Source organism: Dryobates pubescens, chromosome 8 (assembly GCF_014839835.1).
Source record: "Dryobates pubescens isolate bDryPub1 chromosome 8, bDryPub1.pri, whole genome shotgun sequence".
NCBI lineage: Eukaryota > Metazoa > Chordata > Aves > Piciformes > Picidae > Dryobates > Dryobates pubescens.
The window spans coordinates 16,844,917-16,862,844 of record NC_071619.1 but is presented as its reverse complement, the minus strand read 5'-3'; the positions used below and the strand labels follow the sequence as shown (position 1 = coordinate 16,862,844).

The 17,928-nt window shown below is 41.7% G+C and overlaps 1 protein-coding gene across 1 annotated transcript in view; it reads right to left on the bottom strand.

Moving 5' to 3' along the window:
* The window catches only part of VSTM4 (V-set and transmembrane domain containing 4), a 34,361-nt gene extending 18,696 nt beyond the window's left edge, over window positions 1-15,665 (bottom strand). Inside the window, exons 1-5 of the mRNA XM_009897712.2 lie at window positions 15,542-15,665; window positions 10,005-10,403; window positions 6,246-6,314; window positions 4,086-4,193; window positions 114-147 (exon numbers count right to left, since the gene is read on the bottom strand). Coding sequence (XP_009896014.1) covers window positions 114-147; window positions 4,086-4,193; window positions 6,246-6,314; window positions 10,005-10,403; window positions 15,542-15,596 — 665 coding nt within the window. The 5' untranslated portion in view covers window positions 15,597-15,665. The remainder of the gene's footprint in view (window positions 1-113; window positions 148-4,085; window positions 4,194-6,245; window positions 6,315-10,004; window positions 10,404-15,541) is intronic.
* Window positions 15,666-17,928: the final 2,263 nt, after the last annotated feature.

Below are 17,928 nucleotides of genomic sequence, written 5' to 3'. Positions count from 1 at the left end.
TTATCATCCCATAGACATTTTGGAAAACATTACTTATTTCCTTCACCACAGATAGCAAAACAAAAACAGAGCTGGAGCCTTGGATTATAGTAAAGAGACGTGTAATCTCCTACCTGTTCTGGGGGCATTTCACCAGGTAATGCTTCACTGTTGAAGGAAAAAAAAAACAAGGCAAATGTGGCTTCAAACTAACACAGTTCATGAGTTATAAATGAGCACTGCAGAGAGAGCTGTGCTGCTGAGACTGTGGAGTTGCCAATTTGTTATGCTTTGTTATGAGCAGTCTGACTCAAAGATGTAGACAGGCTTGGGAGAGGGGAATGTATCAAACTACACCCAAAATCTGCTGTGGAAGTGCTGGGCAACACACATTCCAGTGGTCAGCCCAGCCAAAAGACAGCTTGCTAAGGAAAAGCACAGCAAGCCAGTAATTTTACTTTGAAGACTTGTGGCGTCTCTTTGTTTCCAGAAGCCTGAAATAAACCATTCACTCACAGGAGCCACTGCTGTTCATAATGTGAGCCACATTGTGGCCTCAGGCATAAAGGGATTGCCTCCTGGGATCACACTGGAGGTGCAGTCCAGCCACTGCCCTGATAGCCATGTGTGTGAGCTGTGTAAGGTCTTCTGCCTGATATTATTTTGAATCAGTAGTCCTAAGCAAGGGCAGCTTTACTTCCCTCCTCACTCACTCATCTTTTAGGAGCCAGGGCTATTAAGATGCTCTTTTGTGGCTTAGTGACTTCTGCACTCTGCTCAAGATGTGCCACGTGCTGAGTGCAGGGACATGCAGGTCTACCTACTGCCATCTTATTTCTCAGAGGGCAAAGACAGTGTATCCCTGGGCCATGATGTGAAGTTGAAGACAACACAGACACTCTGCTCTTTAAATGGCCATGACAAAAAAAGCAGTGCTCATACACAATTACATCCCTCTTTGCAGGAAAGTTCTCTTATTTACTCTTATCCAAATTCTCCCATTCTACAAAAGCTGCACAGGTCATAGGGGAGTACATTTCCATCCTAAGGAAAGGGGACTTGACAGCACAAGAAACTGGGGCTAGCACAGGAGGCATGACTAAGCCTGCCAAAGCAGTGCTTCTGTCTATCAGGTCTTTTTCAATATACAGTACAGTAGGCCTGGTCCTTTGGGAGTAAAGGGATGCTCATGCACACTGCTTAGATGCTTTTGAGCATCTCTAGGTATGGATTATTTTGGTTTCCCCTACAGTAAGTACTCCAAGCCTTTGAAACAGGGATTGGGAAGAACAAGCACTCCTGTAACAAATGAGCATAGGCTTTTACCAAAAACACAAAGAGGTTGCCAGCTGCAACCTCTGCTTCCCACAGCATCCCATGGCTGCCCTGTGCATGGGCCCCAGCTACAGTGCAAATCCAATCAAACTGAGAGAGCAACTTTGATGAGCAACTGGGTTCAGTTATTACCCTTTTCATGTCACAGCCCTCAAGTGAGCCAGGATCTGATCAGATTTTGCAGACAGACACTCCAGGGGGGTTATCTCCAGCTTCATCTACTTAAAATCTACTTTTATTGCAAGTAGTTGCTTTTTGTCCCATGTTGGACTGTTCTTGTAGAGAGCTGGGCAGAGATTTCCCTCCCTCTTATCCCTGTGTTTACTTAGGTGTCTGCCTCCACTGCCTATATGCAGTGTTGATGGCAGGACAGGGCATGCAGGGCAGCTTAGGTTATCCTCCTTGTGGCATTAGGGCTGAGGAACTAGGGGAGGAGGTTGCAATGGTGGGAGAATGGAGGGAGCTGTTGGTCTCTCTGTGGTAGGTAGGGAGACTGGAGAGGTCCAGGGAAAAGCTCTGACAGAAATTTGCCCAAGTTGAGGTGAGATAGTTTTGAATGATTTGGACCCCTGACCTTGTTTCACTTTGAAGAGCAGAGCCACACTTGCAGGGTCTCTGAAGATTACATGATGACCACCTTGCTGAAGGTGAAAGAAGGTTGTACTTAGAGCTTGTCTGGACGTTTGGGGTGATGCTGAGGGAGGATTGTTTTGCTGTCCTTGTCTCTTTTCCCCAAGGCAGGATGGGCTTCATGATTTCACTGCAGGTTCATTTTTGTATGAATACTAATATCTGCCTAGTTCAGCCCAGGATGGAGGTACAGAGTGCCAGGGATGGAGAGGAGGTAAGATAATGCTTTTTTAGAAGAGATGCTTTATTCTAACAGTCTGAAGGACAAAGAACTACTGTTGGCTGACACACTTGGTATCTTGCGGTCAGACCCTAATCCCTGGAAGATATCTTTGGGCAGGGTAGAGGTATTTTTGAGAGAGAAGGGGGCTCTTTATACCTCATGTACCTCCCAAGGAGCTGCTGTTGCTTGGGGCAGAGGTTAAAGGCTGAGCTTGCTGCCACAGCTGAGGCTGAAGAAAGAAACAGTAGTATGGTGCTGGTGGAGATTGCGTCTGTCCCTGCCACTTCTTCCACTGTTGCTTCAGAAACTTTGATTCCCTGATACTTGGCTGGATTCTGACACAACTAATGTGACTATGGAAAATACTCTGAGCAGGTGGTCCTAGCAAAAAAAAAACTTGCCTGTAAAATCTTGTAACTGTATACTGAGTGCCTGGCTGTTAGGCATTATTCTGTTATATTTCCATTGAATCTGTGTGTTTACTGGATAATGTTCAAAATCTAAAAAAAGATATTTCCTGAAGCCTGTAATTATTCAGGCTAGTGAAGAAAGGATTTAGCAGCTCAGAAGAAATCACTTCTTCTCTGTCATCTATGCTTATTCTATACTGCATTCTGTATTATTTCTATATTTCACTGGTGTTGGTTCAGTGTAGAAACCTCTCCTCCAAGCTGCTTGTATGTTTACACCAGCATAAATCAACAAAAACAGAAGTAAAATCTAGCCTAATGTTTGCTCAAAAAATCCAGGATACATCAAAATGTGTAGTGTTTGTAGCTTCAGGGTGATTCACCATGACCGACATACTTAAGTGTGGGTACTCACTTGGCACAAAACCTTATTCATCACTTAACTGGGTAAGAAGAATAACATTGATCTTGCTCCTTCCTCTTGGCAGGCAGAGTTGTTGGGCTCAGTAAGAATCACAGTCACTCTACTGAGCGGATTGCTGGGAAGATAGAACCACTGCCTGAAATGTGTTTGTGGTCAGGCAAGAACTTTTCTATACATCTATATTTGGTTTATATATCTTCTCCTTTGTGTATCTGAGTCACTCATTCCTTCATGGTGGTATGTGTATAATGCTGAAGAGGCAGTAAAGTCACAATCTTCTCCTGCCATTAACAGAACAAATCACGAACCAAACTCTTTTGAAAGCTTCTGTTTAGAGATGTGCTTATGTTCTCCTCTAACACAGTGGCTGCAAAGCATGCTGGTATCTCAGCCTCACAGATTGTATACACCTGCAAATAAACTACTTGCCCACTAAAATGAAAGTCAAGTCTGCACTGACTACTCCACAGATCTGAAATAGCAGCATTTATTGTAGCAGGGCTGCTTTCATGCAGATGCAGCCTCTTTGAGAAACTCCCTCTGAAAAAGAGAACAATGGAACAGTAACCTTTGATCTTGAAATATTATAATGAAAAGGTAGATCTGAATGATTAAAATGATGGCTTAGTTCCAGAGAATTATGCAAATGAGAAAGTGCTAATAACAACCCCCATGTTCTGAAGACTATCAACAGCTAGTTAGGGAGAGGAAAACAGAAGAGAGTAAGACTGCTTTGAAACCCCTCTAAACACCTGTGTAAATGTCTAGCTACATCTGATCAGAATGTCATTTCATGATACAGCACTTTGTTTGCTTTGAAAGAAGTTCCCACGAACTTCAATTTGTTTATGCAAAGCTAAAAGATTTTGAACAGTCCAAAGCAAATTTAAAGTGAAATAGTTATTCAAAGAGAGCAAAATGGGTTTGTTCTAATTCTGCAGGCAGAAATATTTTTTCTAACAATAATTTATATATCTTTTTTTTTTCTAATGAAGGATTTTCCTGCTTTTTCTGCTTTGCTCTTCTTCCCCCCCCCCCTTTTCAGTAAGCACCTTGAAGTCAGCAAGAATAATGTTTCACTCACCCGTGGATCTCCTCTTGTTGTGAAGTGACTGACAGAGAATGACAAGTGTAAAAAGCAGGACACTGATGATTCCTATTGAACACACAAACACTGCATACACATACAAATCTGAAAACCAAGTACAGATGACAGTCAGTGTTGCAGCTGTATGCTTCACGCTTACAGGACAGAAAAATAAAGTTACATCTACAAGCTCTAAATAGACCCCAGCCAAAAAAAAAAAATAGAGTATAGAGTAGTAATTCAGAAGTAATTTAGTAATTTAACCTTCTTGAAACTTTCACATGCTACCCTGCCCAGTGTAAAATTAGTTTGAAGTCTCCATAAATGAAAGTAAGTGTAATTACACCTATGAGGATTGAGTGGGTCTTCTTTTGAGAGGGAAGGGTTGGTTAAGGGCTTCTTCTTCCCCTCATCTCCCCCCCCTTTATTTTTCTGTTGTAGCTACCTACAAACAAAAGGACTTCAGTTGGATTATTTCTCAGCTCAAACATCTGTACTTGGGGTTTTTTGTTTTGTTTCTAAAAGGAAAGCCAACCAAGCAAACCAAACCAAACCAAACCAAAACAAAACAAAACAAAAAATACCAAGGTGATGAGGAGAGTGCTGAGTGACTAAAGAAGAAGGAAAAAAGTCTCACTGCTGATTGCTTCTTCTTGGTGGCAACACTGGCTTCAAATTTCTGTGTGGTTTGGTCAGTTGGTTGGGTTTCAGGTTTAGGTTTGGGTTTCTGTTTTGTTTTGGGTTTTTCTGTTATTGTTGTTGAGTTTTTTTATTTGGTTGTTTGGTTTGGGTTTGGGTTTTGGTTGGTTGGTTGGTTTATTTGTTTGGCTGTTGGTGGGGTTTTTTTCTTTTTCAGTCTACAGCCTCAATGTCCATTTATGGCTTTCATTAAGGTGCCACAACACATTCCCAGTAGAGCTGACAGGAGTTGCACCATACCAGATCAAGATGGAATATTTTGTTCAGAAGAAGAAATCTTTAATAACTTCGGCTTTTACAAGAACTCTGAATAGAATACTTTAAGGATGCTCTGCTCTTTAATGTGCTAAAATGTCCCTAAGGAGGTATATTGGCGTCTGTCCTGCTTCAGAGAGAGGAAACTAAGCCTCAGAGGTCAACATTTCTTGTAGGAAAGAGTGTTGCTGGAACTAGACCCCTGACCTGCAGTTCTGCTTTGTAACTCTGACACAGTACAATATAGTTTGTAAGGTGTGGTGTAAAAAGCAAGGCTACTACCAGAATCAAGGCCATCCTGCAGGCAAGTACTTCTGCCCTAGCAGACAGTAAAGCTGTTGCAAATGCAGTACTGGTGCTTCATTGGTACTCTGAGCTGGGGCAGGAGGAGGAGGGAGTCTCAGCTGTGAGCAAATTCTGGATTTGAGCCTTCTGGAACAGCTGTCCACTAATTTACACAGAAAATACTGTTTACCTGGAAACTCAAGGGAGCTTTAAGCTGCTCTACCAGTGCAGAGCGTGTTCAGTTTCTAAAGCTAGTAGGAGTGTAGAGTGCTTGGTACCTCTTCAGACATATTTGGTACCTCTTCAGACATATTTGGTGCCTCTTCAGACAGGTTTCTAAGGCCAGGCTGGATGTGGCTCTGAGCAACCTGATCTAGTGTGAGGTGTCCCTGCCCATGGCAGGGGGGTTTGAACTAGATGATCCTTGAGGTCCTTTCCAATCTTAACAATTCTATGATTCCATGATTAGGAAAAATTTCTTTACTGCAAGAGTGGTCAGGCTTTGGAACAGGCTGCCCAGGGAGCTGGTGGAGTAACCATCCCTGAAAGTGTTCAAACAATGTGTGGACGTGGCCTTTTGGGACATGGGATAGTGGGCATGGTGGTGTTGGGTTGTCAGTTGGACTTGACAATCTTAGAGTTCTTTTCCAACCTTAATGATTCTATGATTCTGATTGCATGTTTAGCCAGGCATAGGCTATTTTCTCACTGACTCTAACAAATATATCACAAACTGAAACTGGAGCACCCCATTCTCTTTCTTCCAGCAACTCTCATACTCTAAGGTTTCTCAGGCAAGATTTGTGTCTGCACAGGAACTAGCAAAACTGGTTCTGATTGGGATACTTTACTCATCCTACAGCACTGAACAAAACTGACAGCTTGTATAGCACCAGTAGCAGTTAGATGTATCTTTACCTTCAAAAAACTTCCAAGCTTCATGGTTTTTCTTAAAAATGGGATCATCAGAAGATCTTGATGAAATCACTGGGGGAAAAAAAGAAAAAAAAACACAACAAAGAAGACATGGCAAGAACTGAAAATGTGCAGCACAAAATACTGAGACCTCTTGAAGTAAATATAATTCTGCCCTAAACTTCTTGATTCATCTCACAGGATGATTACCTTCCAATGAAACTCTTCAGTTATAAAACACATTATGAGACTGTCTTCCAGGAAATCTCATCTGGCTTGGCACCCCCTATGAATGCTGTGTGGCTTGAGACTCCTTCCTTGTCACCTTATTCTAGGAAGATGCAATGTGTGGCACTTCAACCAAAAGTTAAATACAGCAAAGAACAGCAAGAGAATAGAAATACACTTTAGAAGAGCCTTAGAATAGGGTGGCCATGGGTTTGCAAGGTCTGTAATGGTTTTGTCGGGATGGTCTGAATATCGCAGGGAAAATATTGCTATTAAGGTAGATGGTTTTATTTCAACACTGTATTATGTTACTCAGAGTCGAAGTTTGTGTTTCTGTCCTAAAACAGGCTACAACTGAGAGAGAAGATGAACAACTTCTGCTCAAGAGAATGGGAATTTATTTTACCTTGTAGCCATAAATATTAAGGATTTTTAACACTGTGGTCTACTTATACATCTTAGAGGCTAAGGGAAGAAAAAAACAAACATCAAAAAAAACCACAATAGAATTAGAAGAGCAATAGCTTTCCTGAAGGACACAGCTCTGACAATTGACTTGGAGCCAGCCACATCAGACACAGTGTTTTTTTAAAAACAGTGAAGTCATTCTAGCAGTGCTTGGGAGTGAAGTAATCTCAGCCAACATAGTAACTTTTCCCCAGCTTCAAGACTGACTCTGTAGGCCTCTGATTTTGCCCAGGTTACCTTCCTTCCAAAGCTCTTGTGGATGTCCCTTGGCAGGTTGTACTGCCCTGAGAATTCCTGTAACAGTGCTCAAAGCACACATTGAGACCCCAAGTGAGAGCATTGCTCATGAGCTATTTTTCTTATTATTCCTCTTAAAACTTGGCTTCTGTTTTAAAGAGACAAGGATACAATACCTGCCTAGCTACCCAACACTGGAACAACTGCTAAGCATGAAGCAAGCCAGTGCCTGAAGTCTGTAGGGCTAAATCATGCATGCAGTAAAGTTTTATTTCATATCCCTGTGTGGTTACAAGACAAACCACTGTGTCTTGGCTCCAGCCACTCAACATGGGCTCAGTGCTTGTAAAACTTAATACCCTCTAGAGAGTAAGATGGCTGAGTTCAGATGTTGGGCTCTAGTGTTTTTATTCCTCCTTGTTTATAAACAAGATTGAAAAAATCCAACAGAAATAAAACAAGAAACTGCTATTTCTTCTGCAAAGCTGATGAATTCTGCATTCCATACCCAAATGGCTCCCCTCTCCATGATAACCTCTGTATTGACCTCTTCCTGTGGTATGTCTAGGAACCCCAGTTATTGACCACAGTGTGGATGGTCACTGGGCACTTGACAACACAAGAACAGTAATTACTCTTTTTGTTCTTAGAGATTTTTAGAGGAAGTTCATACTGCCAATTTCATACTATTTGTGTAACTTCAATATCTTTAGGACCATTAAAATCAGACTATGGATTCAAAAGGGTGCAGACTAGCTGACAGCATGATCGTGTAGGTCTTTGTTTCTTTAGGATATAAAGTTACAGGTTACAGATGCCATTTGGTTGTGGGATTACATTTCTGATCCATGGTAGCGATTGCTCTGGTGATTTCTATTCAGGAGTCTAATGGTGAAGTCTTATTTTAAGTCTCAATGCTGTGGTCTTCTGTGCAAACAAAGTATGGCTGGTGCACAAAGCTGGGGTGTGGGTGTTGGAGGAATGGACATTTCCCTGTCAGAGACAGCTAAGGGGTTGGAGTTCCCATTTGAAATTGGGTCCTGCTCTCTCATAATTTGTATTTCTGACTATCTGCAATCAGGAAGCACAGGAAATCCTATATGAATGTCTGGGAGCTTTCCAGATGTGCCTTCCATGTATAATAAGACCAAATAGTTGAGACTAGGATTTTCTTGCTGTTGTTTAAAATCAATCCATGGTCTTTGATACTAATCCAAGCAAAACTTTGGCTTTGGATTATTAGTCTTTCACCATTGATAGTAATTATCAGCTAGATCATATTATACTATGTTAATGCCATGATTTCTCAAGGCAAGTTTAACTATTGCTGATCAATGTGAAGCTGCTCTTTCTTTCTTGTTATGTTGTGGTTTTTGCATTTTTTGCTCTCATACTTCTGACAGATCTAAACAAAAGCTTGTGATACCTGAGAGATGTCCACAAAAAATCATACACTCAAAAAGAGCCTTTTTCACCTTCACATTTCTCCTTCTGATGTGTTTATAATCCAAAAGTAATACATAAACCTGAATGACACCAGTGAAGATGGTGTTGAGGGGATGTGCTTTGCATTAAGACTACAAAAACATGTCCAAACCCATTTTGAAAAGACCTATAGTCAGTGGAGTTCCCTCACTTTAAACCTGGTTTCAGAAGAGAGCTAGGGCCATTTTTGCCAAAAGGTGAGGTAGATAACTGGGATTAGGATTTGACAGAATCACAGAATGTTAGGGTTTAGAAGGGACCTCAAAATATCATCAAATCCAACTCCCATGCCAGGATAGGTCACACAGAAAATGCTAGGACACTTCCTATCTACAGGAATAACCTCTTGGGTCTAAACACAAGGATAAATTTAGCATGAACAGGAATATTATTGAACTACTCCATGAAGCAGTTTCCTCCAAGTTTTTCTGTGATTGCTGGATAAGCTTCTTGAATTTCCAGGCCTCTGGACCACCCTTGATTTTTGTCATTATCTTTAGAGTTGGCCCCATGGGAAATCAACTTTTCTGTTTATAAAGCCACAACCAGAGGATTAGTTTGCCAGCTAGTACTAACAGCAGAACTGTTGAGCTCAACCACTCCTTCAAAGCAGTCTGCTCTCTAAATCCAGTTTCACCCATCTCTGAAAGTGTGGATATGGTGGCTGTGTTAGCCTTGAGCTGAACCACCCCAAAGAGAAGGCTTCCTTCTGTCTTGGTTCAAAACTCTCTCATTACTGGTCATTTCTTTATCTGAAATGCAATACCAGATGGCTGGTCACTGCTTTTTTAGCTCTGCTTCCTGCCTACAAGTGATATAAACAAAAGCACAAACGTGATAGTAGAAATGCTACTTACCAACTGTTGTTAAACTAGAACTAAAAGCAAAAAAACACTAATTGAGAGGCAAAACATTGATCTAAAATACAATGTTTCTTTTTCTAGCTGACCCACTGCACAGACTTCAGAAAATAAGTAAATTTCTCTCTGTTTCTCTTAGTATTGGAACAATGACGGCATCTGTTTATTCCCACTAGCAAAGTTGTAGAGTCCTGTAGCTGAATGTAAGAGAGTTTTAAAAAGTAAAAGAAACAGATTATCTTCAACAAATTTACCAATCTTCTCACTTCCAACATGTTATTGCAGGCTGAATATTGTTTAAATTGCAATGTGTAAGTAAAGACATTGAGTATTAGATTTTCTTCTCATATCCACAAATAACACTTTAAGATAACCTCACACTTTAAAATAACCTAACTTCAAATGTCTTATGGATTAACTTGTAAGAAAAAAAAGAGGTCATGGGACAAGAAAAATGACAGAATTGAAGTCAGTAGTCTCTCACCCCTTATTTCAGTAGCTGCTGTGCCATTTGACCATGCTGTCCACTTATTCCTGTGTTTGCCAATTTCCTGGACTTTGCATATATAATGTCCTTGATCTCCTTGCTGGAGGCTTAGAATAAGAAATTTGTACATAGTTCCATGTTTCTCTTTAAGAAGATGAAGTCTTTGCTTGTGGAAATGATGGGTATAATTCCCATAATACTGGACAGATCCAAACTTTGTCATTTTGATCATCAGGTACTCCTGGGCTGGTGATGCAGCGAAGACCCACCGCACAGCCAGCAAATTGTCTGTCTTTCTCTTTTGAGAAATGTGGCAGTAAAGGGTGGCATTATCTCCCTCAAAGTATTGCACTGTTGGTCCTGGAGAGACTGTCACATTTAAAGCCTCACAAACATCTGCAAAGGAAAGAAAGATGTTGAGAACCCTCCATATTGACACAATAGCACCATAATCTGTCCCAGTAGGCAAGTCCACAGCAGGTAAACTGATAGCATTCAGTGTGCAGCAACCTAATGAGGTTTTAGAACCTGATGTCTTCAGTCTCTCTGTGAATGTTAGATTGTACAAAGCCCTTCTTCAGTTTGTGTGCTCTAGTATTCTTGCTGTTACTAATTAATAAGACAGGGCTGAAGTCATAGGCTCAGTGTCACAGTGTCCAAAAGCCAAGAATGTCTTTCAGAAAGCTATTCCATGATCTGCTCTCCTAACCACTTGCATTCTTCTTATGATATTCAGGTCAAATTGTTTGGCCAGTTTATGCCTTTATTCCTGTTCCAACTTTAAGTGCAAATATTATTTTCCTCTTTCTCTTGAGTTAAAGAAGCCAAACTCTGTTTCCTTATTCACCTTAGTAGCCCTTCTCTGCACTGATTCCAGTTTAAATTTGCGGTTTGGTGGTAATTATTTTGTTGGGGTTTTTTTTAATGTAAGTGACTGGAATTACAGACAGTGTCTGGAAAGAAGCTCTCCAATGCCCTGTGAAATATTCACAGTACTCCACAGATCTGACTGGGGTGTATTTTGCCTGGTATATCCCAGAATTATGTTATCCCTTTTTCATGATATTTTCATATGTGATTATACAGCCATTTATAATTAAATAGCATTCTTGGGTACTTTGCCTTCTTTTGTCATTTGTGGTTCAGCTCCTAGTGTATCAAAGAAACTCTTACTAATCCTGTCTTTAATAAGTTCTATTCCATTTTTGCTATTTGGTCCTCAGATTTTCCTACATGTTATTCCAATCTCATGCAGTCACATTATTTCAACCTTCATGCTTCTTTTTACTTCTTTTAGACACCATTTGTGCAAACCTTACATTATCCTGTTCTTTAGATGATCACTGAAAGACTGCTGTCTTATGCTCATAACCAACTCCTTACTTTATAGTTCCTCATTGCCTCTGTTTTAAGTAATATTCCCCTTGTCATAATCAAACGGCCTTCTTAAGCCTGGGTTAAATCTGTCAGTTTACGCCTTCTAACTACAAATTTAAATTAATCTGACATTATTTGCATAACAAAATCTGACATGAGGCTATATTGGGACGAACTATTATTCCACTGTTCCATTCATTTCTAACTTTTTTCTGTTCTTCAGCACAAACCTTGCTTAAACCAGTTGTTTGTCTGCTTTATTTCTCACCATGACTAGCACAGATGAAGGCTGAAAGAAATTCATAGCAGTTAGAGGAAATTTTTTCCTTCCTGATCTAACTGATTTATGATGAACTAATTTTCTGAGCCATGGGAATCGACACTCATTTTATTCCCTCCCTAATGTACATTAAGAACGTTCTTATTAGTCATATCAGAGACTGATCGATTTTTGACCAATGGTATATTGTGGCAATGTGTTCCCTAAATGACTTGTAATGTGTTATCTACTGGTCTGATTGCATCCACTAGACAGAGAACCATATTTCACCAGTGAGCAAACACTGCCTGCAATGCAAGAAATGTCCTCCAAAAGGCTAATATTGAGCTTTCTCTTCGGTGAATATACTGCACTCAAATACTAATGAGAACTGCGACTCTGGGAGAAAGATTTATTTCATTTCTGGACACTTTTCTAATACATAGCTAGGAATATTTTAACAAAGAGGATGAGCATTTTGGCAGAGACTCGTGTCTGACATCAGCTTCTGAAATGCAAACATACATTAACTTCAAAATAATCAAGTAAAGTATTTCCATACTATTTCTGAAGGAGTACTGGAGGCAGAGGCAATGGTTTTATGGCCCCAGTGGAGTTGTGGAGTGGTGAATTGTGTCACCTACCCTAAAGTAAATCCACTAAATAAAGAAGTTTCAATGCAGCTGTTTGAGAAGAACTCTCTGAAAATTCATACTGTAATACCTATTCTGGGTCATTTCAATAGAAAGCTCTAATAAATTGTGTATTTTTCCCAAGTAGACATTATTGTTTTCTTTATGGGGGAAAAAAATATATAAAGAATGAAGGCTTTTAGAATTTGAGCTGAATGTGGCCTAGATTATTGACATTGTTGTGCATGCACGATGTTTCTGTGTGCAATTTATGTAGAGATCATTTTGGATTGCAGAAATCACACAAGTAGAACAGGATGCTGAAATTTAAAATTAAGGCTGAATACCACCAGAAGTTTTTAAGGCATAAAGCTCCGGTTACTTCAGAACCTTTGCAGACAAATGTGAAGATAAGATGGCTGCCTCTGCCGCTGAGATAAGATGAAATTTGAAAGTTGTGCTACTCAGTAGATAGGAATAAGTTTAACAATTTCAACACTCTTTGAGTTTCTCATTATTCTTCGGGTTATAAATGTTTTAACAAATCTTTTATTCAAATGTGGTTTGTGTAAATGGCACAACTTTTTTCTACTGAAATTATGAACATGTCATGAAAACTCTAAAGAAAAACAATTATGTCATTTTCCTGACATCTGAACTTCTTGCTTGAAAAAGCTGGCTAGGATTAAATGTGAAACAGAGTCCCAAAATGAAAGGCAAAAGAATTGTTGCTTAATACAAAACTAGGCAGAACATAGTGCCAAAAAGTACATAAGTGAAAATACAGAGGAATACAGATATGGTGATGATGGAAGCCTCCGCAAGAAGATAAAGACACATTGTACATGAAGTTCTGATCTCTTTCTAGCTGTTTACACTCATACAAACATTGCTATTTTATACCTAAGGCTTCTACCTTTCCTCTGAGGACATGCCTATTAACAAGGAAATATCAAATTTTGTGTCTTTCATGTTGTCTCACCAGCAGAAACCCATCTCCTTATCTTCCTTCTGTGGCTCCCATTGGGGTGGCTGTACAAGTGCAGCAGTGGAGAGAGTTTGGGAAATTTCCTGACACTTTTACTGCAATCTGATCTAATACTATGTGGAACATAAACCAGAAAAACATCTCCACGTGACCCTATCCTCTCACTGCCATTAGAGCAGGAACAGTGGTGGCTTTTGGAGAAAAGAGGTATTTACTTTCTTTTTATGTGGAAAGGAAAAGCCTCATTTGGGGCTCCCAAACACTAGTGGAAATGTTCCTCCTGTCTTTAACAGGCACTGGATCAGCCCCAACATGATGTTTACTGTTACAATGAGCTCCTTGCCAAGACAGGAGACTCCTCAAAAATTTCAGAGTAGGCTTATGTGCCAACAGAGCACTGAATTTCTAGACTTCAGATTGCTGCTTCAAGTATGGAATCACTCTTTCTCTTCTCCTGCCTTCCCAGTACAGCATGATGTAGCCACTCAATTGGAGCTCATCCTAAGAGTTTTCATCTTGTTTCCACTTAGAAAGAGAAACTGCTTCTAGAAAGGCGAGAGAGTGAGTCAAAGACCTGAGGATTCTCTTGCAGCATGATGTATCATAAAACATGTCTTTCCTATTTGCAACTAGCTCACTTAATTGGCCCTATCCTTATGTTTTATCTGTTTGTTTCTTTGGTACCCTTCACCTGCATGTCTTGCTTGTTGGGAGTCAAGGTAGGTTACTGCAGACTAAAATCTGTTTTGAAAAATTCTATTCTGAAAATAGTCCATTTCTGCTCACACCAGTTCAGTTCCAAACATGAGCCAGGTTTGGACTTCGTTGTCTGCTCTACGAGATAGCAAAACACTTTCACAGCCCTGTCAAAAGTAACAAATTATACTTTTAGCAGCCAGAAATCTGTCTATGACAGGACTGTCCCCTCTGTCTGTGCTGGAACAATAGCAAAGGACCCACAGTGACTGTTGGACCGTTACATTTGATGAGCAGTTTCAGGGCGGCCATAGAGATGCTCCTATGCAGTGCTGCTTGTAGACATAGGCCCCTTTTCTTTCTTTGTGGAGACTGACATGCAGAATCTACAACCGGCCCTTCAGGACTGAGAGGACATTTTTCCTCAGCCCCTGATGATAGCCTGCCATCAGGGTAGTTACCTTCTGATCTCAGATTTGCATGACCAGAAGTATATGGGATGGCCTTTACCCGTGTTGTAGTTTGTTCTGTGAAACAATGATACTGTCATAGCCTGCTTTATTTTGACTTCTCTACAATTAAAAAGTTAGAAGAGCAGATGAGTCAGGAAGAAGAAAATTTCTTTGTTTAAATGAAAATGATTAGGAGTTGGCTAGCAAAATCACCAAAAGCAACCAGCTGTTGCAGGTCCAGCTGAACAGACCTGTCTGCAAGTTTCACAAGTCAGAGGTTCCTTCTTGGAGAAAGCTTCTGCAGTGACTAAAGATGGACTTGAACTGAACTTTTGCATCCACCATCTCCTGCTCTTTTGAAGTGAAGATTCAGATTCAACGTTTTTATTAACCTTGAATGAGGAGGGCTTCCTCACCTCTCTAATACGCACTGCACCTTGGAGTTCAGAGCTGGACTTACAGCAGCTTTAGGACATAACGTTGGCCAGTGCACCTTTGATTTTGGAAGCACAAAGGTCTTGAACAAAGGAGAGTTTTACAAGCAACATATGGGTTCCGTTTCCACTGGATGCCTATGGGATCTAGGCACCCGTGGAAAAAAATCCTCCCCTATCTTCCTTTGCCTCAGCTTTGCCTGTAGTTTCTACGGTGCAAGTCAACATTGTCCCGCCTGACACAGAAGGCAGAGGACACGTTCCCGTAACTTCTGCATGGGAAGGGTTTTCTTTTTTAAAAGCACAGTTGCGGATCAGGTCGCTGGTAGAAGCGCGGCTGCCGGGAACGCAGATAAGCGGCGGCAGAGCGGGGTGAGGGACCGGGACGGGGGACGGCGCTGCAGGACCCGGCCCCCTGCAGTGGAGCGGGGCGGTGGGGACCTGCCTGGCTTCCCTGGGTCGCAACACCTCTCTCTAAGAGCTCTTTCCCGGTGCCCGAGTCCCGGTAGCTGTCGCAGCTTGCGACTGCTATCCTACCCCTTTCCCGGTGCCGACGGCGGGGCCAAGGGGCAGATCTAGCTCCACAGCGCGAAGGGGCGGGCATCACCCCAAGGCGGAGCCCGGGCTCCCGCGGGCAACCCAGAGGAGTTTGCCGGGGCCGGGGTCTGGCCGTTGCTCGCTCACGATGCCGCTTACCTGGGGCCGGGGCTGTGGCCAGCAGGGCGGCCAGCGCCGTGGCCAAGAGGCGCATGGCCCGCGGGGCGCCGAGTCCTGTCCCTTCCCTCTCTGCCGAGCTGGCTCCCTTCTCTCCTCCCCGGCCTCTCCCCTCCTCCCGTCTCCTTTTGCCTTTCATCTCCTCCCCTTTCTCCTCCTTTTTCTTCAGTTTTCTTCCTTCCCTCCCGACTTCTGTGCTCTTCCCACTATCCTGCCCCCCTACTCAGCTCTCCTCCTCTTTTTCTCGCTTTCTTTCCCTTTTCCCCACCGAGCTCACTCCTGTGGCGTTAATTACGGCTGCTTCATTTGCAGTCTCTGAAATTCCCCTTATGCGTTCCCCACCCTCCTTTCAGAGCACAGAAAGCCTCTTTGGGAGCAGGTGAGACACTGGGAGCTCCGGCTTGTGGGTGAGAAAGGCTCTGTTATGCATCTTCTCTGCTATCCTGGAGGTGTTTGCAATTTTACGGGCTATTATGGGCATCCCCCTCATCCCACCCTAAGTGGAATAGGATTACCATTTCCAGGCATTTATGGTTAACATCTGATTCCCCTTTCATGGGCTGCGTTTCTGGCAGCCTGGGACAAGGAGGTCTGGCAGGAAGGAGTTGGCTCACCAACAGGCATGGGGATGGATGCTGGAAGATGTTTGGACACCTGTGTGAGGACATTACACACAGTGCTCTGGTGTTAGGAGTTTCGCCCTCTGCTGTGACAGCACAACTACTGACCTCTGACATACACCCTCTCCCAGAAAAGGTCTTCATTAATTGATAACAGCAGCTTAAGGTGCATCATTGCAAGGCTACTGTGCTCATTTTGTCCAATATTGCTGTATTTCTAGGCCAGAAAAGACATGGAAAGTGACACCTGGCAGTCTACTCCTGCCATTCTCCTTTGCACCTTTTAAAAATGTTTCACATTTGAAAGCCCACAAATCTCCAGAGATGTGCTTAATTATTCTACCAGTAGGCATGATGGGTTGTAGCTGATTTTAGTATTCATGTTGCATAAAGTACTGATAATACTGATAATACACTGGCATTCCTGCTTCCCTGGATAGGGCAATTAGTGCCAATTTAGCTACTCCACCCCTCTCCCATAGTCACTTAGGCAGGACAATACATGTCTGCTTTTAAGCATTACAGAAGATTTAGCCTGTGCTTCATACGATGTTTATGAGACTGAACACCTTAATGTGTAATTAGTTTTCTTCAGGGACAGACTTTTGTGTCGGTACAGCAAACACTTCTCACAAGAGAATGACAGGTCTGGATCATGCACAGAACAATAAGCAGGCCTGAGGAAATGGAATTGTTAAAAGTTGTATTGCCTGGAGAGCTAATTAAGATTTGTAGATTTGAGTCTCATCCTTTAACATAGCAAAGGGAAATCCTATCAAAGTGATAATTTAAAAAAACACCCAGACAAATTCACACACACAAAAACCTATACCAGCAATTATTTAATCTGCTGGTCCTTGTGGAAACTCCATCTCGGGAAGTCCTTGGACTGCTGATTTAGAGGGAAGCCAGGGATGACTGATTTTGCATACTCTTTTCCAAAGCTTCTGCTGCTTGCCATTATTTGAGAAAAGATACTAGGATAGATGGACACTTTAGACCTTCTCATATAATTCTGCTAGTCTCAGTACTGCCTCACTACAATGTCTCTCATTAATTCCTTCAGTCTACTGATCTTTTAAGGTGTGTGTGAAGTAATGATGTAAAGATAACAATAAGGACAGCCTAGCCCTCCAGAGCTACAAGATGTAGTATGGGTACTAGTATCAATTATTGTCACTGATTATTAACCATCCCAGTTATGGATGGCACTAAGTTCCTTTAATTGCATCAAGAACTCTAATGAGCATTGGGACAGAGCTAGATTGATCAGTTGGTAAGAATGATTCTTAAGATGCATTTCCTGTGATAGAAGCTAGATAGAAGAAGAGTCAGAGGCACATCTGGGCTTCCCCAGCTTCATGTGCCTGACAGGTTACTGCAAACATATTCTTTCTGTTTTCCAGCTTGTGGTCTCTGTACCTTTTTCAGTTCCATTTGTGTTGTGGGTTCCCTCTTGTGTAGAACTACTTGGTTCATTCCCCTCCCCCCACACCAAGGTTCTTCCATAATGTAAGAACGTGAAAAGTGCTTCTTCTTTTACATTTCAGAATGTACTTCTAAAAGTGGATTAGGCTGAAAGTCTTTTATACTTGTCATTGCATAAATTAACTCTGCACTTTTAGCTTTTTTTACCTAAGGAGCACTTTTCATTGCACAGCTGGGAACAGGACCTATAAAGTTCTATGCGTAAGTCTCTCTTTTGCTACAAACGTGTACCACCAGCAGCATTTGTTAGGCAACCCAGCA